The following is a 26,695-nucleotide window of genomic DNA, read 5'->3' on the forward strand; positions in this document are numbered from 1 at the left end:
GGGGAGGGTGGGCGAATTGGGAGGATTTTTTTGGGGGGGGTGCTAATTCTCTCAATTTTCAAAAAGGGTAGAGACATGTATACAAAGAAGAAAACAGGGTTATCTGGCGCTGGGGGCGCCGCCTCTTCCCACACACCAACGGAATTATCACTCCGGCCTCCCGTGAGCTAGTCTTTGGCTATAACCAGAAACTCGCTGCCTCTTCACCCGTGCCCAGCACTGCAGGGGTGCGAAGGGTAGTGAAGGGAGGACCTGGGGTTCGCTTTACGCAGTAGGCGAGCTGCCTTTACGCTGCGATCTCCTCGGCTGGCCCGAGAGCTCCAGACGCGCCTGACAGGCACTCGGTTCCGCCCCTAGCCCGCTGCTCCAGGGCCTCCACCGCCCGCGCTCTGCACTCTGCCGCCGACTCCGACCCCAACTGCCCTTTCCCGTCCCATCGCGATCCTATCTCCCATCTCCTATCCTCCTGCCGCTCACACTGGCTGAAGTCCGATGCAGCAGGCTCCGAAGATCATACAGACGCCATTACCACTCTTGGCTCCCAGAAACCTCTGCGCCCAGAGCTAGCGCCCAAGACCCGGAAGCAAAATCCAAGCGCTTCGGGGGCGGAAGCAACGACCAATCCGCAGTGGCCGAAGTGGAAGTCGGCGTAACGGCACTAAGGGGCGGGGCCGAAGCGGCCCAGGGGGCGGGCGTTTGAAATCAGTGCCTTAGAGTAGACCCTAAACCTCATTTTATACCTTAAAGAACCAATTACTTAATGTCTCTTCCGTCTTTTCCGTCCCCGACCCCCTCCCAGCCTCCTTCATTCCGGTACTGCGTGGACGGAAAGCCCCGGGTAGCCGACACCACGTCCCCGGCTAGCGGGAGAGAGCGTGGAAAAGGATTACACCAAACTGTTTAAATCCAACGACTCCTGCTTCCATCCTTTCTCCTGAGCTAGAACCAACAAACCTAGAGAGTTGGGCTTCGGAAAAACTAGTGTTTTCATTTAATTGGATATGAAGAAAGAACAAATATGTACGGGGCAACCACGATCTTTACAAAGGTACCATTCCTGCAAAAATATTAACACTTCAAAGCAAAGGTTGTATTCGTAATGTTTGCTAAAATTTCTTATTTAAAAAACGTTAGTTTTAGTGGGAGGGGAGATGTCAGTATTTACGAGAGCGTTTACAACGGTGGGCCCAACTACCAGGAGCACAAGATGTAATTACTAAGATGGCTACTTAAGTGTTAAGTTTTAATAAGACAACGAAAAGTAGAAAACCCGAAAACCAAAAACCCACCAGTCGTCTCTCCTCCCTTCCATAAAAACAAATTCTGAGAATAGAGATCTTGGTTGTTTAGCTCATCTTGGTATCTCATCACATAGACCTTGACGTATAGTAGCTGCTCAATTAATATTTGTTAAACAAATGAAAATTCAACTTCCCCAACTTAGTTTAAAATGTAAGGAACTCACAAAATTGAATATTTAAATGCTTTCTTACCCCTAAATTCTTTGCAACTTTTTAATGAAGAAAGAAAAGCAGAAAAAGCCCTTTCAGTCATAGAGTCCAAGATGAAAATCCTGATTTTTCTTACCGAAGGTATCCCTCCTCCAGTCTTAACATGTCTCACTAAAAGACGCGATCATCATGCTAGTTACTCAAACCAAAATCCCGGAGTGCCTACTTAAATTCCTTTTCATTCACTCTTCACATACGGTTCATTTACAGGTCTTAACAATTCTACTTTTAAAACTCACCCGAAATTTTATTCTACTGCCACTACCCTTGCCTTTGCCAACACCATCTCCTACCTGGATTGTAATTGCTTCCTATTATATCTTCCTGCGTCATCTTTTATCCTACAGTCAGTGTTGCATATAGCCAAGAGAGTGATCTTTTAAAATTAATAAATGGTGTTACTATCCTGTGTACAATTTCACTGCACTTAGAATAAAAATCACATTTCTTAATGTGACCTGAGACCCCACGGAGTCTGGCTCCTGCCTACCTTCCAGACTTCACTTCCAATCAGTCACTCGCTTACGCACTAAGCTCTAGACATAGCCAAGTGGGCATTTCTGTTTCGAAAAACAGGGCAAGATTCCTTCTGTTTTAGGGCCTTTGCACTAGCTTTTTTCTGTTGCCTGTGCCCCAAGATAACTGTATCACCATCCTTCATGTCTCAGGTATCACAGTGAGGTTTTCCTACCCCCACCCCTCCAACACTTGTGTTTGTACACCATCACATCACCCTGTTTCATTTTTCATACCACTAAACATTACCAGAATCTATTCTATTCATGTTTTATTTCCATGTCTCTCAGGAGACAGCATACGAAGGTCATTAAGAGAAAAGGATCTTCAGCCTGCCCATTTTTTGTTCTAAATTGCAGTTCTGCCCTTTCCTAGCTCTATAATCTTAGGCAAGTCATTTTCCCTTTCTGTGCCCTCAGTTTCCTCATGTGTAAAATGGGTGTAATTCTAGTCCCTAACTTGTAATACTACTCTAAGGATTAAGTGAATTAATACTTGTAAAGTGCTTAGAACTGTCTCAGCAAATAGTACTTGCTAAATAAATGTTAGCTATTATTATTATTAATATTATTTTTATTATTGTCTATCTTCCTATATTAGAACATAAGTTCCAGGAAAGCAGGAACCTTGTCTCTCTTGTTCACTGGGTGTATCCTCTGCATATAGAACAGTGCCTGGCACATAATAGGTGCTGAGTAAGTATTTGTTGAATGAATGAATGAATGAATGATGCACTATGAAGTAGAGGAACGACGTAACAATGGCAAGATGGTAACACAATTATAGGAGATACCCACAGTTTTTATGTTCCAACTGTCCTCATTAGCCCAGAGTGAATCACTTCGTTGATTTAACTCCCAGCCCACTAACGTAATCTTTTGGTTGCCAGTGGTGATAAATAGCCACCCTATAATTTCATTAACACCAATATACAATATAGTCAATCCACAAAATTAAAAGCTTTTGACTTAAACGAAAGCGCTAATAAGAAAATGAAACTAAAGCTTTTGACTTAAATGGTTTGAAAGTATTAAGAAAAAGAAACTTAAGTTTACTAAAATCTTGAAATTCATCTGATCAGTTAACCTAGCTGGCAAAAATCATATAACCTCCCAAGAATTCTTATGTTAAACCTGTTACCACAAAATCTAGTTTGGCCCTTAATTCTGCCTGCCAGTCCTCTTATGCTCTCCTAATTGTTTATTTTCCGCCTCTGCAATAGTATAATTTCCCACATTCCCCTTTCTTCAAGTCTACATGCCTCTTACACCTCCTTTTCCCTCTGCATTCTCTTTCCTGGCAGTAGATCTTCTCAGTTCTCTGAGAAAACAGAAGCTCTTAAACAAGGACTTCTCATCTCCTTTTTTCCGCAGATCTATCGAGCTGCCTTTGGCTATTCCTGTATCCTCAGATTCCCACGTATTACTGGAGATGAGGTGACCCACACTCTCCCTTGTGCTCTGGGTCCTAATTCCTCCAGGTTTCTTAGTGACTGGCATTTTGCTATATATTTTCTCTTTCTTATGATCTATGAGGCCATCCCTTTCAGATCATTTTTATCAGCTTTTGGACATGGTATAGTATATCTTAACCTTAAAAAAGGCTCTTTCATTTTAATATGCCAAAGGTAGCATTTAATTAAATGTGAAAGGGATGTAGTTTGGCCCGTGATTGCAAAACTTACTATTCTTATGGCAGGAGTAGCATAGGAATTCCAGTTTAAAGCTTAAACAAAATCAACCCCTAAAAGGGAAAATAGAAACCATAAAAACCTAAGAAGAAAATTTAAGAAACTATTTATAGAACCTAGAATTTGGAAAGACCTTTCAATCAAAGCAGAACACCTTAAGAGCTTTAAAAGAAATACTTTTAAAAATTCATTTATCCAACAATTAATTTTATAGCAGTAGATGCCAAAAACAAGTCAATAAATGCTAGATTCGCAAATAAATTTTGTAATGCCTATAACATATAAAGGATTACTGCTACTGCTAGTGATACACATAATATAAAAATCACAAATTACCCAATTAAAAAATGGACAAAAGATATAAGCAGGCCATTCAGAAAAAGCAATTTCAAATAGACAAGTCAATAAACATGAAAGACACTCAACCTTCTAATGAGGAAAATGAAAGTAAACTAAAAATGGATTATCACATTACAGCATCAGATTGGCAACAATTAAAAAAATTAATAACATAGTTGGATGGGATTGAGAGAAAAGGGGATCCAGTCAGACAGCGGGGGGCATTGGTCCCCCATTACCCTCACAGTAAAAGCCAAGGTGTTCACAATGGTTTCCAAAGTTTTCTATGGTCTACCCTTTCCCCTACCTCTTTGACCTCATCACTTGCTCATGCTTTTCATGGCTACCTCCTTCCTATTGTTGCTTGGACACGCACACAGCTGCTCCTGCTTTAGGGCCCTCACACTAGCTATTTTCTCTGCCAAGGCTATTCTTTCCTGTCTTACTCAAGTCTTTGTTCAAATGGAGGCCAACGAACCTTGGGCATCTCTACTTAAAATTGCAACTGTTCTCCCTCTCTGTCCCCTAACATTCTGTACTCCATATCTCCCTTCCCCTGCTTTCTTCTTTTTATCTTTTAAAATTATATTATATATAATTACATGGCATTTATCATCTTCCATGACCCTATATAATTTAGTTATGTTACATTTATTGTCTCTTTCTCTACTTCTCCCATGTAGAATATAAGTTCTAAAAGGGCAGGGATCTTTGTTTTGCTCAGTAATATAGGCCAAGCATTAAAACAATGCCTGGCACCAATAGCTACCCAATAAACAGTTTCCATATGAGTGAATAAAAGAAAGCATGAATGGACGAATGAAAGAATGAATTAGTTTTAAGAGGAAAAAATTGTGTTCTGTTGTAAAAAGTTATTGCCTTAATATATTTTATATTTTAAAGGAAAAAGGTAACTTACATTGTATTAGTCTGAAATCCCGATTTCAAATGAAGATACGATAAAACCCAGAAATATGACTTTCTTTCGGGAGAGAATCTCTAAATGAAAAAAATCATATGAGATCAGGCTTTATGTGTACCATCAAAATCCTAATTAAATCAGCCCTAATCCAATCACAACTCTAATCCAACTCTCTCCATCTCTTCCAGTTGAATCACTGTCTCCAATTCTACTAAACTCTCATTTACCAAGTTATTGGCCCACAAAATGTGAACATTTTGCTTAAAAATGTTTCTTTGTGGCTTTTAAATAGGAATATGAAAAAAAACAATGCCCACATGTCAGAAATTACATTTTAAAATAAAGTAACGTAAATAATGAAATCTACTTCAAATTTTTAACCTGAAAATGACACATTTTCTAATATAAAAAACTAGTGCTTTCTTTGATGTTTTGACAAGTGAGAATATAAAAACAAAGTGTCTAGCCCTCTACCAACAAAATATTGATTTTAAATGAAGACATTCTAGGGCTTAGAGAGATTATTTCCTGGAGACAGCCTCCAAATGAAATATCATTTGCTGATGGTCCAGGCTGGGTTACTGGATAATGTCATAAGTTACTCACCTCTCATCTAATCTAATCACATAAATACCTCACCAGCTGACCAGTGTACTACTGCGAAGACAATTAAAATCAAACATATTAAAAATAGTTAAAACTAGAAAACTAAAATGTAGAAAATAGAGATAGAAAAAGACATGCCAGGCAAATTCTAATTTAAAAACCTTGATGTAGCAATGTTAGTTAGCAAAAGTATTCTTAGGTTGAATAACATTAATAGGGACAAAGAAGTGCGTATATTACATTACGAAGAAAAATCCACTAGGAAAATTACTATCGGACATGTATGCAGCTAATGACATAACTTGAGAAAATATGAAGCAAAAGTAAGAAAAAGTGACAAATCTAAAATCATGGTGGGAATTTTTTTAAGATAAATTTCTCTCAGACGAGCATATCAAGCAAACAACAACATTGATCTACTATATAAGTTATATGTGTGTACATATATGTGTGCATTATATATGTATGCTTATTGTATTTCTATGTGCATGTAAAAAGTTCACTGTAATCAGAGCAGAATATATATTCTTTTCAATAAACATTGAATATTTACAAAAAGTAATCAAGTATAAAGCCCCCCCAAAATTTCAACAAATGCCAATGTATGCATTTCCTTTGTTATTTATTTATTTTTTTTTTTGAGACAGAGTCTCACTCTGTCACCCAGGCTGGACTGCAGTGGCACAATCTCAGCTCACTGCAACCTCCTTCTCTCAGGCTCAATGGATTCTCCTGCCTCAGCCTCCCGACTAGCTAGGATTACAGGTGCGTGCCACCATGCCTGGCTAATTTTTGTGTTTTTAGTAGAGATGGAGTTTCACCATGTTGGCCAGGCTGGCCTCGAACTCCTGACCTCAAGTGATCCACCTGCCTCGGCCTTTCAAAGTGCTGGGATTACAGGTGTGAGCCAGCGCACCTGGCCCAATGTGTGCATTTCTAAATGATAATAGTCTTGCCAATTTTTAAATTTTATATAAACGTTCAAAATGTTTATGTAAATGAATATGTATTCCTTTTTGTTTTTGCTTTATTCCTCCCACTTAATGTGTGCTATCTGTAGCTCTGATATACTATTTAGAGTTTCATTGTATAAAAATACACACCATAACTTGTTAATTCTAGTAATTATCTTTTCATTGTAGTGATAATTGCAAATAATGCCACAATGAACATTTTTGTAAATGTGCAAAGGTGCATGTGTGTGCATTTTTCATATATATATTTCATCAACAGGAGATGAGAGTTCTTGTTCTATAATCTCACCACACTTGATTGTCCGGCTTTTCAATTTTAGCTCATTTGGTGGGTATATAGTGATATATCATTGAGGTCTCAGTTTGCATTTCCCTGACTATTAATTCACATGTTAATTGTCCATTTGGATTTCTTCTTCTGTGAGGTATCTGTTTAAATCTTTCTTTTGGAGCATCTTTTCTTTATGGATTTCTATGATTTCTTAAATTTAGGCATAGTTCTCTGTCACTTATTTGTGCTGCATATACAATTCGCCACTTCTCTGCTTCTCTTTTTGGTGTATTTTGATATACAACAATCTTTAATTTTAGAGTGGTTCAATTATCATTCTTTTCCTTTTTGCTTAATGCATGGTATTTCTTGATTACGAATGTCCCTACTTGGGAAGTCATAATGATATTCTCAGGTATTATCTTCTAAAGGTTTCATAGCTGCACATGAAATTCATTTTTGTGCGTGGCATGCTGGAGAAGGGGCCTTGAAATCCGATGGAGCAGATATTCTTACCTTGTTCCACTTTTATAAGAGTGGCTTTGCTATTCTTGGCCCTTTGGACTTTACTATAAAATTCAGGAGCCAATTGTCAAGTTCCACAAAAATACTTTTGGAATTTTAATTGTGATAACATTTAATTTACAGATTAAGAAAACATTCTTAAAAATGTAATGACATTTTTACAATACTAAGCCTTCAAATCTATTAACAGGTTATATTTTTCCATTTGTTTAGGATGTCTTTAGTTTATATTAATATGCTTCTCTAAGTACATTCATATTGTTGTCTTCATAGAAATTTTGCAAATTTTTGTTAGCATTTGTCTTGTTACTTAATGCTTAATGCTATTATAAATGGCGTCTTCCTTAAATTTTGGTTGTCTCATTGTTGCTGGTGTGTAGAAATATCATTGATTTTTATATATAGCTATTTTAAATTCAGAGAACTTGCTAAGCTCTCTTATTAATTCAAAGGGTCTATTCAGAGATCTTTCAGATTTTGTCACATGTACAATCATGTCATCTGCCAATAGTGACAGCTTTGTTTCTTCCTTTTCTGTTTTCCTTCTTTTTTCCTTGCCTTCTTATGTTGGTTAGGACTTCCAAGATAATGTTGAATAAAAATGCTGATAGCAAGCATCGTTGTCTTTTTCCTGATCTGCAAGGGAAAACTTATAACTTTCATTATTAAGTATGATTTGGCTGAAGGTTTTGGATAGATGCACTTTATTAAGATTTTTGCCTACTATTTTTAATTTGCTGAAAGAATGATGAATTGATGAATTTTATCAAATACTTTCTCTGCATCTAATGAGATTCTCTTTAGTTTGTTAATATGTGCTATTACACTATTATTTTTTAAAGTTTCATCCTTTCATTACTGGAATAAACCCATCTAGGTCATGATGTATATATTGCTGGAGTCAATTTGCTCAGATTTCAGTTAGGATTTTTTCATCTATGTTCATAAGCGAGATTGACCTATTTTCTTTTCTCATAGTATCCTTGTTGGGGATTTGTACCATAAAATGAATTGGGAAGTATTCTTTCTTTTTCTATTCTCTGAGAAAATTTATCTAAGATTGGAATATCTTTCTTGAATGTTGACTAAAATTTCTTGGTGTAGCCATCTGGGCCTCGAGTATATTTTCTGGGAAGAGTTTTACCTACTGCTTCAGTGTCCTTGAGAGTTATGGATATATTTATTGTTCTGTTTATTCTTTTGTCAGTATCACTGTTATATTTTTCTAAAAATGTATTTACTTCATTGAAATGTTAAACTGTATTGGCATAAAGTTGTTCATACTTCTTTGTTGTCTCTTTTATGTCTGCAGCATCTGTAGTGATGACTTCTTTATCTTTGTTGATATTGGTTATTTGTGCCTTCTATTTTTGTTCTTCCCCATTTTCACCAGTCTTTTAAATTTTATTAGAGTTTTTTAAAAAAGCCCAACTTTTGGTTTTGTTCATCATATTTTATATTGGCTTTTTATTTCATCAGTTTCTGGTCTTTTATTATTTCTCTTCTTTTTCTTTCTTTGCTGTTACTTTTTTCTGACTTCCTCAGATGGATGCTTAGCTCATTTAGTTTTTTTAACCTTTTTCCTTTTCTTAAATATTTATTTAAATTTATAAATTTCCCTTTTAATGCTATTTACCTGCATCCTACAAGATTTGAAATGTAGTATTTTCATTTAGTTCAAAATATTTTCTAATTTCCATTTTTTATTTTCTCATTAAAAATTTATTTAGAAATATACTTTTTATTTTATAAATTTTGGAATTTTTTAGTTATCATTTTGATATTACTAACTTCATTGTTTGCGGTCAAATAACATATTCTGACTGTTCTCAACCGTTTGACATTTGTTAAAGCTTGTTTTATGGCCACAGTTATGGTTAATTTTGTAAATTTTTTATAGAACTTGGAAAAATACATATTCTTCAGCTCGGCAAAACTTAATTTTATATGACTATTGCTTTTTAACTGCTTGATCAGTAGGGTCTGGGTTTATGCCTGTCATCCTTGGGTCTCTGTTATTCTCAAAAGTGTCTCAGCTTAGATGGTAAATGATAGGATATAATTAATGTCAAAGTTTAGAGCCACTCTTATTAAAATCTTAGATGAGTATAGAATTTCTACCAACTCAGCCAACATTCAGCATTTTGCTAGAGATCATATCTAGTTACTTAAGACTTCCCTATTTCTAAAAAAAAAAAAAAAAAGAGTAAGAGACATGACTATTAAAAAAAGAAGAGATATAATTTTTATGATTTTTTTCCTAGAAAATATTATCTACATGGAAAATTCTAGAATTAATGGCCAAGCTAATAGTACTAATAGGAAATAAGAGGTACAAGGTTTGAAAAGGGATGTAAGATCAATAAATAATAAGAAAACTTAATAGAAAAAAATTTCCATGTACAGTACACTCAAAAAATTATAAAGTTCCTAGGGTTTTATCTAAGAAAACAGATTCATTATCTTTTTGATGCAAATCTGAAGCTTCATTGATATACATGCAACAAGATCTGAATAAATGTATAAATATACCAGTTAATTGGTGGGAATGATCAATGCAGGAGCTATGAAAATACACCTCTAATTTTCCTTTAATTTCAATGCATTCCCAATTTAAATTAACAGTATTTGACAGAACCTGACAGATTTATTCTAAAATGAATACTGAAGTTTTACTCTATAAATATACCCAAGATAATTTTGAAAAAATTTGAATAAGTACATGGAGACTTGCCTTACCAATTATCCTAAGTATAAAGCTTTAGTAATTAAAACAATCTAACATTGGCATAGAAATGTACAAATAAATAAATGGACCAGATGAAGAGTTTAGAAAGACATCTATCCTTACATTGTAACTTAGCATATGTGAGAAAAGGATTCCAACTGAATGGGGAAAATGGTGGCAAACAACTGGATTTCTTAAAAAAAAAAAGTTCTGTTTCTTACAATAACAACACAGTATTCTAAATGGGCAAAACAAATAAAAGTGAAAAGCAAAGAAAACAATGACAAGAAAATATGATATTTTTGACCCCCAAAGAATACATGGATTACTTAAATAGTACACAAAGGCACAAATCATAATGGAAAAGATCAATAAATTTGACTACATTTAATTTTTTCAAATATCAAAAAAACATGAACAGTAAATGGAGGTGGTGTGCTGAGATAAGTTATTTGCAACAATGCAATAAACATAAAATTATCCCAAACATTTAAAGAACTTTTAAAAATCACTAGAAAAAGAAAGCAATTTAACTGAAAAAATGGGCAAAAGGTATAACTGGTAATTCAGAAAACCGAAACCCACAAAAGAAATAAATCAGTGAAAAATTACTTGACTTCACCAGTAAACAAGTCACACAATAATAATAACAACAACAACAACTACAATAATAAAATAAAAGGAGATAAATCATTTTACCAAATTGCCAACAACTGAAAAGTTGACATTATCAAATGCACTTGGAGGTGTGGAGAAACAGAAACTCCTATTAGTACATAGGTTTATTAGGATAGCCACTAGGTAGAGCAATTTGACATTGCCTAGTAAAATTAAAATGTTGTTTCTTTATCATTTAGAAATGATAATTCAAAGTATCTACCCTAGATAAATTGTCACATATAAGAAAGAGAACACACACAGCACTGAAAGTAATAGGAAACACTGGAAGTAATGTAAATACCCACCAATAGGAAAGTGCATTAATAAAATATATTTTTATAACAGACCATATATAGTGTATGTATGTGTATGTATGTATATATACATATGTGTATCTATGCATATGTGCGTGTATGTATATATGAATATATCTTGAAACTGTTAATGTTGAATTTAAAAATTGCAGAAAATGAGGCCAGGCACGGTGGCTCATGTCTGTAACCCCAGCACTTTGGGAGTCTGAAGCTGGCAGATTGCTTGAGCTCAGGAGTTTGAGACCAGCCTGGGCAACATGGCAAATCCCTGTCTCTACAAAAAATAGAAAAATTAACTGGGCATGGTAGCCTGCGCCTATGGTCCAAACTACTTAAGAGGCTGAGGTGGGAGGATGGCTTGAGCCTTGGAGAGGGAGGCTGCAGTGAGCCAAGACTGCACCACTGCAGTCCACCCTGGGCAACAGAACCAGTCCCTTTCTCATAATAAATGAATAAAAATAAAAATTGTAGAAAATGGGCATATTTAGCCTAAAATTATTTATATGAAATAAAAATAGCAGGCCGGGCATGGTGGCTCACACCTCTCATCCCAGCACTTTGGGAAGCCGAGGTGGGCAGATCACCTGAGGTCAGGAGTTCGAGACCACCCTAACAAACATGGTGAAACCCCATCTCTACTAAAAAAAAAAAAAAAAAAAAAAATTAGCCAGGCTTGGTGGCAGGCACCTGTAATCCCAGCTACTTGGGAGGCTGAGGCAGGACCCGGGAGGTGGAGGTGGAGGTTGCAGTGATCCGAGATCGTGCCATTGCACTCCAGCCTGGGCAACACAGCAAGACTCCGTCTCAAAAAAAAAATAGCAGATACACAAAACAGTATTATTGATGGATACCCAACACATATACGCACGAAAAGATACCCAAACATGGACAGTGTAGCCTATTCATGACTGTAGTTGCTTATAGGCAGGGGAAGAGAGAACAGGATTTAAGATTCAGATCAGAGAAGGAATCCCATTTCATCTGAAATATTTATTTATTTCTACTTAAAAATACTTGTAGCAGGAGCAAGATTTTTAAGGGATATCTGTTTTTACTACTTTATGCAGCATTACACTGCCAGGGTAATTAGGCACGAAAAAGAAGACATTCAGACTGAAAAGGAAGAACTAAAACTATCTTTATTGACAGATTGCATGATCTTATATATAGAAAGTCCTAGGTAGCTTGCTAAAAACCACTAAAACTAAAAACGAAGTCCAGCAAGGTTGCAGGATACAAGATCAATATACATAAATTGATTTATGTGCATTAGTAGTGAACAATGTGAAAACGAAATTTAGAAAACAGTTCCATTCACAATAGTGTCAAAAAGATTAAAATGCTTAGGAATAAATTTAACAAAAGAAGTGCAAGACATATATTGGGAACTAGAAAATATTGTTAAGCTAAATGGAAAGACATTCCATGTCAATGGATCAGAAAATATTATTAAGATGGTAATGCTCTACAAATTGATCTCCAGATTGATGCAATCCTACCATCATTCCTACTGGCTTTTTTCCCCCAGAAATTAAAAATTGGTCCTAAAATTCATATAGAAATATAAAGGAACCAGTATAGCCAAAACAATCTTGAAAAAAAAGAAAAGAATTTGGAGGGCTCACACTTTTCTATTTCAGACCTTACTACAGAGCTCTAATAGACATTGCTAATTGCTATAAGGATAAACATGGTTCAGTGGAATAGAATTGAAAGTCCAAAATAAACCCTTAGGTTTATGGTTAACTGATTTTCAACAAAAGTTTCAAGACAGTCAATGGAGAAAGAATAACAAATGGTGCTGGAACAACTCGATATCCACATACAAAAGAATGAACTTGGATTCCTACCTCACAGCATACACAAAAATTAAGATTGATTGTGAGCCTGAATGTGAGCTAAAACTATAAAACACCTAGAAGAGAACAGGAAAAATCTTTGTGACATTGAGCTGGGCAATAACTTCTTAGACACAAAGCCGAAAAAGCACAAGCAACAACAAAAATTGATAAGATGGGCTTCATCAAAATTCAATTCTTGTGCACTTTGAAAGACATAGTCAAGAAAGTGAAAAGAAGACCTGCAGACCTGGAGACCACATTTTCAAATCATATATCCAGTAAAGGACTTGTAACCAGAACACATAATGAACTCTTGCAACACAGTAATAAGAAAACAAAGAATAAGCAAAGGATTTGAATAGAAATTTCTCCAAATATATATATGAATGGCCAATAAGCTTATGAAAAGATGTGCAATATCATGAGTCATTAAGGAAAGGCAAATGAAAATCACAATGAGGCCAGCCTTGGTGGCTCGCACCTGTAATCCCAACACTTTGGGAGGCCAAGGTGAGAGGATTGCTTGAGCCCAGGAGTTCAAGACCAGCCTGGGCAACATAGTGAGACCCTGTCTCTACCAAAAATTAAAAAAAAAATTAGCCAGGCATGGTGATGTGCACCTGTTAGTTCCAGCTACTTGGGAGGCTGAGGCAGGGGGATTACCTGAGCCTGGAAGGTCGAGGCTGCAGTAAGCTGTGATCATGCCACTGCACTCCAACCTGGGCAACAGAGTGAGACCCTGTCTTAAAAAACAAAAAATTAAAAACCACAGAAATTACGACTTTTTACCTGCTAGAATTGCTGTAATGAAAAAGACAATAACAAGTATTGATGTGGATGTTGAGAAATTGGAACCCTCATATATTGCTGGTTATAAATGTTACATTTACTTTGAAAAACTGTGTAGCAATTTCTTAAAACGTTAAATATGGAGTTATCACGTGGCTCAGCAATTATACTCCTACGTATCTACCCAAGATAAATAAAAACACGTTCACACATAAACTTGTACATGAATGTTCATAACAGTATTATTCGTAATAGTCCCAAAATGAAAACAACCCAATTGTCCATCAAATGATGAATGGATAAGTAAAATGCAGTATATCCATACCATAGATTATGATTTGGTCATAAGAAATAAAATATTGATATATACTACAACATGGTTGAACCTCAAAAACGTGGAGTAAAAGAAGCTGGACACAAAATATTACCTATTTTATTATTCCATTTATATTAAATGTCCAGAGTGGGCAAATCTATAGAGATAGAAGGTAGATTAGTGGTTGCCTGGAGTTGGGGGTGGAAATGAGCTATGAATGCAAATGGAACAAGGTTTGATTTTGAAGTGATAGAAGTATTCTAAAATTAGGTTTTGGTGATGGTCACACAGCGTTGTAAATATACGAAAAATCATTGAAGTGTACACTTAAAATTGATGAATTTTGTGTTGTGTAAATTATATCTCAATAAAGTTGTTTAAAAACTACTTGAAGCAAATTTGATAAAATATTAAGGTTTCAGTTCTGGCTGGTTGGAATGCAGGTTTTTGTTTCTCAAAACAAAAACTCGGACACCACAAATTTGGGCCCCAATATCAAAGGAGATAAACATATAAATGTAGAGTCTTTTCATTATAGTCTTATCTTCAACTACTGACAGGTGCCCCCATCTTCAAAGGAAATGAATAGGTTCCTGTAGGAGCACTCTCAGTGATGCCTACTAGTCATACATAGCAAACGCAACTCTTCAGTGCCTGACTCAAATGCAAGCCAAGAATAACTAGACATACGAGGAAAACGTTTAACATGAAAGACAGAAACAAAGACATTGTGGAAGGGCAAACTCAGAGGAAACAGACACAATGTAGAGAGCAAATAAAACTTAAAAATTCTTATAATACTTAGAGAAGAGAAAATCTGCAGCCATGGAAAATTTCAGAAATATATGATGAAAGGAATATTCAGAGAACAAAAAAAATTCCTGGAAATTAAAAATAATTGCCAGAAGATTTGGAAAATAGTAACAAAAGAAAAAGCATTAGGAAATGGAGAGTAAAGAAAATTAGAGGATCAATCAAGAGGTTGCTGTCTAACGGTATTTGCTGTCTAATGGTATTTCCAGAGAAGGAGAAAATTGAAAATATAGAAAGGAATGCCAAAGGAATAATGTAAGGCAATTTCACAGCAAGGAACAACATGAGTTTCTATATTGAAAATTCTAGCACAATAATTGACAAAGAAGACTTACCAATTATATCTTAATGAAATCTCAGAAAACAAGGAACAGAAGAATATGCTAATACTGTTTAGAGAGTAAAGACAGATTACAAAAAGGAACAGAAAACAGGTTTTGGATTTTTGGAAGGTAGAATTCAGCAGAACAATGTCTTGAAAATCCTGAAAGAAAAGCATGAGGATAGAACAAAGACATTTTCAGACTCAGACATGCATACTTTGGGAGAGAGTTGTGATATTTGTGGCCATCAAATAACTTTAAAATTCCCTTTTTATTTTTCGGTAAACCTCCAACTTTATGACCCCTGCCTCACCAAGGTCAAAGCCGGAACTCAATTATGCAGCACCTATTGCAGTGAAGACATAGAGATATGACCTAGACTCTTCCAATCAGACATTCCCATGGAGGACTATAATGTAAAGAAATATGAGGAAATAGATTTCATGAAGAATCTGTTCCTGGAGAAGGGTAGTGAGAGACAGTGACCTTTCAGAGGCAGCAGTAGCTTAGACTCTAATTGGAAATGTCCCTTGCCCAGAGTCTTTGGTGCCTTTGACCAGAGGATGTATAGGAATATCTAACTATTGTTTGTTGGATAATCTGGATATTGTTCCTGGATACACAGGCTCCAATCCCTAGTCTCTGGTCCTGCTGAAGATTCTGTGAGCTACTTAATAATCTCTAATGAAGCTTCTAAGGATGCTCCTGGTAGATATGCTTTACCAACACAAGGGAGTAAACCAGGAAGGAGACTTGAGATGGGGGGAATCAGGATCTAACATAATAGAGAGGGAAAGGGAACCCCCAGGATTACAATGACTAGAAACCTCAAGATGCACGTCATGCAACAACCTGAAGACTAATCAGTCTAGATTTAAGTAAGCATCTGAGGGCTCCAGTAAGAATATTTCTGAGAAGAGAAATCTGATTCAGTACCAGATGTGTTTTATGCATTTAGAAGAGATTTACCTTTCTGGAAATGAATCTGGGAATGAATTAATATAAAGTGTAAAGCCAAGCAAATGAAAGAATGAGACAATTATTAACTGCAGAATAAAGAAAAATTTATACATGTATATAGAATTCACTTTAAGCCAAAGGGGATTTTTTAAAAAAGCTAAAAAAGTTATTGAGTAGTTTACAGAATCTCTGGGAGAGTCCATGTAAGTCCAAACTTACATGCTACTCAAGACATGTATTTAAAATGTATTGACAGTCCAAAGAAGCATATATTAGATAATTCCTTAAAACTCAATGGAGTGGTGTGTCCTTGTAGATGGATTCAGCAGGAAGACTTCTGGCTCCTGCCTCTCTCTGCTGCCAGATACCACTGTTACTGCTGCAGTATCCATGCAACAGATGAAAATAAAGATGATTTGAATGAGGTTAATAATCCCATGTTCAATTTATTATATGTCAGAATGAAATAATAATGCTGCACTTAAGATGCTGGATTTAAAGGCCAAGTCCCAAACTTTGGGTTTTATGTCACAATTTATGCTGTCCATGCCTGATACTTGCTGCCGTGTGTCTTTCTCCTTTATATCCACACTCCTCTAGATGTTCATAAAAAGAAGTCCACACCAAATATTGGCATTTGTAGGCACAAAAGGTACAGGAAAAGTTGCCCTTTAACCTTCTTTCTCTCTCTCTCTCCCTTTCTTTTTTTTGTTTTCTTTTTTTTTTTTTTGACAGAGTTTCACTCTTCTTGCCCAGGCTGGAGTGCAATGGCGTGATCTCAGCTCACTGCAACCTCCGCCAGGTTGAACCTCCCAGGTTCAAGTGATTCTCTGCCTCAGCCTCCCAAGTACCTGGGATTACAGGCCACGACTACGTCCAGCTAATTTTTGTATTTTAAGTAGAGACAGAGTTTCACCATGTTGGCCATACTGGTCTTGAACTCCTCACCTCAGGTGTCCCACCCGCCTCGGCCTCCCAAAGTGCTGGGATTACAGGCGTGAGCCACCATGCCCAGCCTTACCTTCCTTTTCTCATGCAGCTTATCAGGAAGGGTCTGTCAAAGCTTTTGGGTCAGAGACATGCAGATATTTTGGAGAGAGAAGCAAGCACATCTCATGGAAGAGACTTACTCCCTTAAGACAAGTGCCCATTAGAGATGAAAGCTGCTTGTCAAGTAAGACACATTCTGGAGAGCTGCCACCTCAACAGCTTGTATTAAGCACCAAATAAGTGTAGCACTCATGGAGTATAGAAGATAGAATTCTCACCAAGGTCTGAGGTTGGTATAGAAGGATCCCTGATGTAGGAGAGCCTCAGATTGGTCTGGAAGGCAGAGTTTATAACTTAGAAAAGAGAAGGAAGAGATAAGTGAAGCAAGGGAAGAAAAGCATAGAGTCAAGGACAATGATTAGGAGTATTTGACTGGAACTACGTTTGTATAAGAAAATTGAGAGAGAAATTCGGGAAACAAGAAGTAATAAAGATGTGGTTTAAACACAATCATTTACTTTGTTCCCTTTCCAAACCTCACTAAAGTGACAGTAACAGGATTTTTGTTGTAAGAAATGAACTTACAAAGACAGAAAATGGTAAAGGAAAACAGGTAGTGGCCAGTTTTGGAAATTGGAAAGCAGATGGACAAGTGTAAACTGATTTATCAAACACTGGAAAGTTGAGTCCTAAATTGGCAATGAGGAAAGCCAAGAAGCAACACAATTGTCTCTACAGAACCCAAAAGGCTTAGGATGTCATGGCATTAGGTACCTCTGGGAGTGACAGTTAAAATGAGGCTAAGGAGAATTTGTTGAAATCTGTCTAACAAAACAGAGCCCTAGGTTCCCACCCTCCTCTAAGCAGCTGGATAAACTGCCCCTCTTACACCCTGGCAGAAGATTGAGCTTCATTTTCTAGAGTAGGGAAAAAGGTGGCCCCTGGACTGGGAATTTCCAGATACTTTTGAGAGTGTGGTTGTCATAGGGAAAATAAGTTGATAAAGTGAACTGTACAAGTAGGGTACTTTTAGAAATGTGTAGCCTCTTTTGCCATTTGGGAGGAAAGTCAGACCTGTACTCTCCAGGAGAAAGACTGAAGCATCTTTTGCATTGAATATGACCAGCTCTAGAAATATCAGTGTTAGGAGTTCACCTAGGAAACAGCCCAGTTAGAATATCATGCAGGGAAGCATAATCACTAAAACAATTCATGTACCCTGAGCTTCTAATCTGCCTTTTTTGTGCTGTACTTTTATATATAAGGCAATTACTAAAGGCTACCAGACATGTGAGGAAAGCCTTAAATATGAAAGAGACCAAAGCAAAAAAAAGAAAGAAAGATAAAAAGGACAAAAGGCAATTTCAAAGAAACAGACCATGCAGGGAGAAAAACAAAACAGAATTTCAAAAACCATTGAGATTTTAGTATTTCTAGAGAGATAAAAGAAGAAATGCTCCCATGAAGCAAGAATAAGACAATAAGAAAGAAATAAAAGCAATGTACATACATGCAGGAACTCTCAGGTAACAGAAATGATCACTGGAAATTAAAAATTTGATTGGAGAAATGAAAAAGACAAAGAGAAAGGAAGTTTAGAGATAAAGATGAAGAAATTTTTTAGAAGATAAAATGTAGTGATAAAGGAATAGAAAATTTTGGGGAGGGGAAAACAGGTAAAAATTAGAGGTCTAATCCATGAAAGGTCCAATATCTAAATAAGAGGAGTTAATACACAGACCAAAAGGAGTAGAGGAAATCAAAGAAAGAACTAAAAAAAAATCCTAAAATTAAAGAACTTCATTTTTGAGATGGATAAAATGTAAGAATATGGGTTCAAAAAAAGCGTCTATAAACGTTGATAGAGGGACAACAACCTAAAATAAACAACACACATAATGAACAGGTCATCTGTAAAGAACCAAGAATCATATTCACATCCTCTTCATACTCATGCTCACACCAATACCCACACAATAATTTCAAAAGTTAATAACCCCCCTCTCCGAAATACAGAATTAAAGGTATAATTAAAATCAGAATTAAAGGTACAATTAGCATATACAAAGGAAAAAACTATAGGATAATATTTATCTCCATCTAGATGAAGAAGTATTATAACTTTCTAAACATGAAAATCATGAAAAATATTACAAAGGAAAATAAAATATTGTAAGTCAAAAACATTTTTGTTAAATAAATTTAAAGAAATACAAGTTAAATGACAAACTGGCAAAAAACTATTATATCTAACAAAAGGGTTTAATATGTAAAATATTCATGTAATTAATATGTAAAATGTTTATATAAGTAGGTAAGAAAACACCCTGGGACCCTATTAGAAAAAAACAGGCAAAGGATATGAACCAATACATAAGATGAAATCCAAAAGACTAATATTTATGAAAAAAATCAAAATCAACCTTAGTGGTCGTCCAAGAAATGTAAATTAAAACTTGATCTAACTTTTTAACTTACCAAAATTAGTAAAATATATATTTTTTCAAAGTAAATTTGATCAGTGTTCAGGATGTAAAATATGTTTTTTCTTTAAAGTTTTGGCAACGTGTATTAAAGATCTTAAAATATTTAAATTCTATAATGTAATTTCATTTATAAGTATCTAATCTAAGAAATTTCATTCATTCAACCAATATTTTACAGGATGTACTGTTTTAGATACTGGAATACGGACTACATATTTAAGTAAAAGTGATTAGTAATAATCGTGGGAAAGTAAAAACAAAATAGCTGTCCAATAATACAGGATAAGTTTAATCACTTGTCTACACAGAGTAGAATTTTTTCAGTTATCAAATATATTATGCTTATAAATTATTTTAAATAAGTAGTAGATTTTCTAACTGAGAAAAAAATTTGATTAAACATAGCATTTAGATATTGACTGTCAGAAGAAACAAGGGCTGATGTCTGAGGCATTTTGTTAACAATCCCCCACTTGAAGTAATAGATTTGAAATACATATGCAGCAAGAAAGACAAACAGTTCGGGCAAGGGCTGCAGTGAAAGGGACTGTTAAACTTACTCAGCTTCACTTCTTAACTTGCCCAGTTTAACACCCCCCAACACACACACACAGCAAGAAGCTTAGGAGGCATTATTTCTAAAAGACCCGAAGAAAGACTTTCTAATTTCCAGAAATCCATTAATTTTAAGGGATCAAGTATTATTTTTAAATTATTCTCATAAGAAGAAAATACTTTTTCTTTGGTGGTCAGAACTGTCAAGTTTTCTTAGATGACGAATTCTGCCTTATTATGATTACTGTGGGTAAGGGTAAAATGGAAGAGTATCAAGTGACAGTGTAATTATTCTCTACTGGTAGCTATGGTTCCAGTTGAAAGAAGCAAGTAGTCTCACAACAAAAGCAACCATTGAAGACTCATAGAGAAGTGACACATTTGGCTAGAACACTGAAGGATCACTCCATCATTGTACCTGGCAAATTCTAAGCAGTTTTTTTTTTTTTGGAGCGCAGTCACACTTACAAATTGTAGTATTTTCTTTTGATATGCAACATCTGAAGACTATATAAGGAGACATTGCATCATTCTTCCTAGAATCCTTAGAAATGTAGAAAAGAAGTAACGCAGTTTATAAAACAGATACAAAGTGCTCAACCCAAAGCTTATTTTACTTGTATATTCAAAAAAAATATAGGTTTGTGTGATTTTCATAGTCAGCATTTTGTTACTTCTTGAGGGAAAGACCCTCAGCATGATATTTAAGTTTCTGATATTTAATTATCCTTCTAAATTGTCTCACTTTTTTCTTTTCTTTAGAGCAAGTTTTCTAATAGAAAGAATGAAATATTTTATTTTATATTCCAAAAATATAAAGAATTTATAATAAGATCATTGTAGAATAATTTTTAAGATTAAAAAATTGGGATGAGATTGGGAGACTATCATATGATACAGGTAATCTTGTCACTTGTACATCCTCAGTGTCTCGCTTGAGTAGTGACAGCTTTAAGTAGGAGAGGAAGATAAGCTGGATTCTTGGGTTCTTCTATAAGGAAGATAAAGAGAGCACACCCTGGGGTGTCTAGATGTCCTTGGGGCCTCATGGAAGACTATCATTGGATCCTCTGACAGGCACTGACCATATGTCTGGGAAAAGGGAGATGTAATAGTCAGTGGTGACTACGATAACACATTATTGCCCTTGGTAGAAATAAAAGACATATAAAGGAGTAACTTAGTTTCAGGAGAAAGATCATCAATTTGTATTAAACCAGTTGACTTTCAGGGGCTCACTGGGCCATCCAAGTTGGAGAAGGAGAGCAGAAGCTTAGGAGAGAGTCAGTTATTGGAGAAAGTTATGACAATAAATAACATGTTTAAAGGGAAACAGCATGGTACTAACAGAAACCCTGAATATAAATAGGAAATTTTAAGAGAGAAAGAAAGAAAGTTAAGAGGGATAAAAATTGAACTTTGAGATGTCTGCATGTGTGTGGTAGAAGAGGAGGTAGAACCCAGAAGAAAGAAAAGAACCAGTGTTAAAAGAAGTATCAGTGCCCTGGAGGTTGCAGGAGTTTTAGGAGGAAGGGGGAGGTGTTCTGTGAACCAGTGATGTGGAGAGGTGAAGTGTAACCCCTGGAGCAGAATTTGGGAGGCAGTTTGATGATTTATAGAGAACAATGTCAGTAGAAAGGTGGGGGCAGGACCTGGGGTTGGGTGGGGGAGAGAGAGAGAGGAGCCTGAGAGGAGGGAGAGAGGGAGTAAGGACAGTAGCTTAAATTAGGAAAGAGATTGATGACTGATGATTTAATAAAGAGAAAAATAACTGATTATTTAATTCAACATAGTCCTGGACCAAGTGGGAAATGTTGATTTAAGGAGTTCAAATGGAGAAATTAGCCCTAGAAAGCAGTGTTTTCTCCTGAGGGGAGGGAGAACAGTGAGAAAGATGGGGTGTAATCAATAGGTGACAGAGGGAAATGTGTGCCAACTCATTTAATTATTTAATAAAAATGTTTTGGGTGCCTACAATATATAAGAAAACCAATATTCTTGGAAAACACAATAGTGAACAAGACACAGATCATGTTCTCAATACTTTTATATGGAAGATAAGTCAAGGATAGACATAATTGTAGAGACTGAAAACACAAGCTGTTGAGTTAGTTATAAATTTCTCTATACCTTGGTTTCTTCCTTCATAAAATGGGGATAATGATAGTACCAACTTCATAGATTAGTTGTGAGTTTTGAATAGGATACTATAAAGTGCTTAATAAGGGGCCTGTCTAAATGAAGTGCTAAATAAAAGTGACACTGTTCACATTATATAAGGTAGAAGTGATAAGTGGCAAGAGAACTACAGGATATGAAAGAAGATGTGCTGTTTTGTTGGGACAGTAAAGGAAGATGAACAGTCAAGTTCATCTACTTGGGAAGGAGTGGAACTTAAGAACTGACAAAGAAGGGAAAGTTTGGGAGAGAGAATGTGGGAGGGGAGAAACAGTTTGAAGTTGAATAATAGCATAAAGTCAAAACTCAGGAAGATGTCAAGACATCAGTAAAATAGGCACTCAGTTAAAAACTGCCCCTAGTTTAAAAAATCTGTTTTGAGCATCCCAGTCTCTTTTGAGCTTCCCTTTCCTAGTGTCCTAACAGGACTATTTGACCAGATAGAGAAATCTAGCCCACGAACCTCCCTCAAGTTCTTATTTCCTTTTTTATCCAGGATAGATATAATGGTTCATTCTCCATTCAACCCATCAACAACCTTATCCCTTTCTCACTGAGGTATACTTGCCTGGAAAAATCCTAACCCTGATGGAACCTTACTATCTGCTTTCTTCATCTCTTTTGAATGGCCCTTCTCTATGGGGAAAATTCCTGTCATGCTAGATTGGTCCATGTAGGGCTGATACCAGTTGTGCGAGAGATAGGAGACACATACTGCAAAGTCACACAGTATGAGTTAAGGAAACACATCATCTTTATTCTTTGTTATTTCCGTACCTTTCCTCTTTCTTTCCCTTAACTCTAATTTGCTGCCTTTATCACTTGAATGTATAGTTTATTTTCAGTCGTTCTTTCTTTTCCTTTTAATACAATGAAATATGCCTCTTAGTTGTCTTTAACGCTTTTCCTCCTAAACCCTATTTTTAAATGAACATACAGAAATTTGTGAAAATCATCATACCTTGATGAATTAACACAATGAGTTATTCTGATGGGTATGAAAGCAGCACCCAGGTTCTGAACAGATTAACTTTACTCAAGAGATCCCCTCAAGCCCCCCTACACAACAACCCCTCTTTTCCCAAGGTAGCCACTACTCTGACTTCAAACATAGATTACTACACTTGATCTTAGCCAAAAGGCCAAGAAGCAATTCAAACATAGATTACTTTGCCTCCTTTTCATCTTTATATAAATGCAATTGTGTAGTAGGTATTCTTTTGAGTCTTGATAATGTTACTCAATATTGATCTTTATAAAACTGCATTTTCATGTGGCTTTTGTTTATCTTCATTGCTATATGGTATTCTGTTGTGTGAATATACTGCAGTGTACTTATTCATTCTATTGCTGATGGACATTTGGGTTGTTTAAGTGTTTGGCTACCAGAAACAATGTTGTTATGAACATTACTGGATGTGACTTTCAGCTCACAACCATACACATTTCCTAGGCATGTGGAACAGTTGGATCACAGAACATATGTATGTTCAGTTTTAGAAGAAACTGTCCAAATCGTTTTCCAAAGTGATTATAGTGCTTCATATTCTCTGTAGTAGGGTATGAAAATTCCCACTGCTCCACATCCACACCTCCACTTGAATTATCAATCTTATACAATTTTAGCCTCTCTTTGTAATATTAGTATTCTATTCTGGTATTTAATTTCTGGATGCCTAATACTTTTTTCCAAATATTAATTTTTAATCTCTGTGTATTCTTTCCTTTAGATTTTGTTCTAAACACTGAGGACATTCTCTGCTACATTTGGGTCGTACCCCCAGGTCTGAGTAATTCAATAGACTTAAGAAGACAGAGCCCAGCAGCAACCGAAACATAACAGAGTTGCAGGGTCAGCTAACATCAATGCCTGGGCAAAGCTGCTGCCCAGAGTGGAATCTCACTAGTGAATAAACAAGCCCAAGAAAGATTATCATCTCATTTGCAAAAAAAAAAAGTACGCTGGTAGATCCTGCTACCTCATAGATAACACCAGTCAAATTTTTTTTTAAAGTAGCATTTTCCTACATTGTCAACTATCTAGAACATACCTAAACACTAAGAGTTTACTGCTTATTAAATGGAAACTATGAAGTCTAAGGCCAACTGTGCCCAGAATCCAAATTGTAACATAATGATATTTCATCCAACCAAAGAAGAGTTTAATGATTTTGATAAATATATTGCTTACATGGAATCCCAAGGTGCACACAGAGCTGGCTTGGCTAAGATAATTCCACCCAAAGAATGGAAAGCCAGAGAGACCTATGATAATATCAGTGAAATCTTAATAGCCACTCCCCTCCAGCAGGTGGCCTCTGGGCGGGCAGGGGTGTTTACTCAATACCATAAAAAAAAGAAAGCCATGACTGTGGGGGAGTATCGCCATTTGGCAAACAGTAAAAAATATCAGACTCCACCACACCAGAATTTCGAAGATTTGGAGCGAAAATACTGGAAGAACCGCATCTATAATTCACCAATTTATGGTGCTGACATCAGTGGCTCCTTGTTTGATGAAAACACTAAACAATGGAATCTTGGGCACCTGGGAACAATTCAGGACCTGCTGGAAAAGGAATGTGGGGTTGTCATAGAAGGCGTCAATACACCCTACTTGTACTTTGGCATGTGGAAAACCACGTTTGCTTGGCATACAGAGGACATGGACCTTTACAGCATCAACTACCTGCACCTTGGGGAGCCCAAAACTTGGTATGTGGTGCCCCCAGAACATGGCCAGCGCCTGGAACGCCTGGCCAGGGAGCTCTTCCCAGGCAGTTCCCGGGGTTGTGGGGCCTTCCTGCGGCACAAGGTGGCCCTCATCTCGCCTACAGTTCTCAAGGAAAATGGGATTCCCTTCAATCGCATAACTCAGGAGGCTGGAGAGTTCATGGTGACCTTTCCCTATGGCTACCATGCTGGCTTCAATCATGGCTTCAACTGCGCAGAGGCCATCAATTTTGCCACTCCACGATGGATTGATTATGGCAAAATGGCCTCCCAGTGTAGCTGTGGGGAGGCAAGGGTGACCTTTTCCATGGATGCCTTCGTGCGCATCCTGCAACCAGAACGCTATGAGCTGTGGAAACGTGGGCAAGACCAGGCAGTTGTGGACCACATGGAGCCCAGGGTACCAGCCAGCCAAGAGCTGAGCACCCAGAAGGAAGTCCAGTTACCCAGGAGAGCAGCGCTGGGCCTGAGACAACTCCCTTCCCACTGGGCCCGGCATTCCCCTTGGCCTATGGCTGCCCGCAGTGGGACACAGTGCCACACGCTTGTGTGTTCTTCACTCCCACGCCGATCTGCAGTTAGTGGCACTGCTACGCAGCCCCGGGCTGCTGCTGTCCACAGCTCTAAGAAGCCCAGCTCAACTCCATCATCCACCCCTGGTCCATCTGCACAGATTATCCACCCGTCAAATGGCAGACGTGGTCGTGGTCGCCCCCCTCAGAAACTGAGAGCTCAGGAGCTGACCCTCCAGACTCCAGCCAAGAGGCCCCTCTTGGCGGGCACAACATGCACAGCTTCGGGCCCAGAACCTGAGCCCCTACCTGAGGATGGGGCTTTGATGGACAAGCCTGTACCACTGAGCCCAGGGCTCCAGCATCCTGTCAAGGCTTCTGGGTGCAGCTGGGCCCCTGTGCCCTAAGTCCACGGGCTGTCTTTATATTCCACTGCCCTGCTGTGTGACAGTTTGATGAAACTGGTTACATTTACATCCCAAAACTTTGGTTGAGTTTGCAGGACTCTGGGCATGCATGAAAGAGCCCCCCTGGTGATGCCCTTGGATGCTGCCAAGTCCATGGTAGTTTTCAATTTTGCCATACTTTTGTTCTTCCTACCAGACCCTGGAATGTCTTTGGATATTGCTAAAATCTATTTCTGCAGCTGAGGTTTTATCCACTGGACACATTTGTGTGTGAGAACTAGGTCTTGTTGAGGTTAGCGTAACCTGGTATATGCAACTACCATCCTCTGGGCCAACTGTGGAAGCTGCTGCACTTGTGAAGAATCCTGAGCTTTGATTCCTCTTCAGTCTACCCATTTCTCTCTTCCCCTCCCTCACCCCCTTTTTCTTATAAAACTAGGTTCTTTATACAGATAAGGTCAGTAGAGTTCCAGAATAAAAGATATGACTTTTCTGAGTTATTTATGTACTTAAAATATGTTGTCAAAGTATTTGTTCCCAAATATATTAAAGGTAACCAAAATGTTAAAATCTGATTTTATTTCAAATATTGTGTTTTCAACCTGTGTGTGTATGTGTGTGTGTGTAGATTATTCTTTATGTACTTCATAATTATTTGAAAACATTTATGGCATTGTGTGGTGGTGAATGAGCTCAGGGGATGGTTGTCGCATTATGGCTGTCTGGCTGGGTAGGG

General features: G+C 36.9%; 2 protein-coding genes across 6 annotated transcripts in view; one reads left to right on the forward strand and one right to left on the reverse strand.

Annotated features, from left to right (window-relative positions):
- The window catches only part of CWC15 (CWC15 spliceosome associated protein homolog), a 63,546-nt gene that overhangs the window by 9,635 nt on the left and 27,216 nt on the right, over window positions 1-26,695 (reverse strand). The window contains exon 3 of one of the 5 annotated variants that reach the window (XM_055356107.2): window positions 4,976-5,055. The exons of 1 other annotated variant lie outside the window; for it this stretch is intronic. The gene's annotated coding sequence lies outside the window, so the exon portion shown is untranslated. Of the gene's footprint in view, window positions 1-136; window positions 621-4,975; window positions 5,056-26,695 lie in introns of those variants that run through there. 3 more of the 5 variants (XM_004051988.4, XM_019037530.4, XM_055356109.1) reach the window with 3 other exon arrangements.
- On the forward strand, window positions 595-26,534 carry KDM4D (lysine demethylase 4D). Its single transcript, XM_004051989.4, has 3 exons — window positions 595-1,048; window positions 2,628-2,722; window positions 24,038-26,534. Exon 3 carries the CDS (start codon window positions 24,388-24,390, stop codon window positions 25,957-25,959), a length of 1,572 nt encoding a protein of 523 aa, XP_004052037.2. The 5' UTR covers window positions 595-1,048; window positions 2,628-2,722; window positions 24,038-24,387; the 3' UTR covers window positions 25,960-26,534.

The sequence above is a fragment of the Gorilla gorilla genome, chromosome 9, assembly GCF_029281585.2.
Source record: "Gorilla gorilla gorilla isolate KB3781 chromosome 9, NHGRI_mGorGor1-v2.1_pri, whole genome shotgun sequence".
NCBI lineage: Eukaryota > Metazoa > Chordata > Mammalia > Primates > Hominidae > Gorilla > Gorilla gorilla.

What these genes read in the sequence shown, in the direction of transcription:
- KDM4D (XM_004051989.4), top strand. Translation starts at nt 24,388, where the DNA reads ATGGAAACTATGAAGTCTAAGGCCAACTGTGCCCAGAATCCAAATTGT.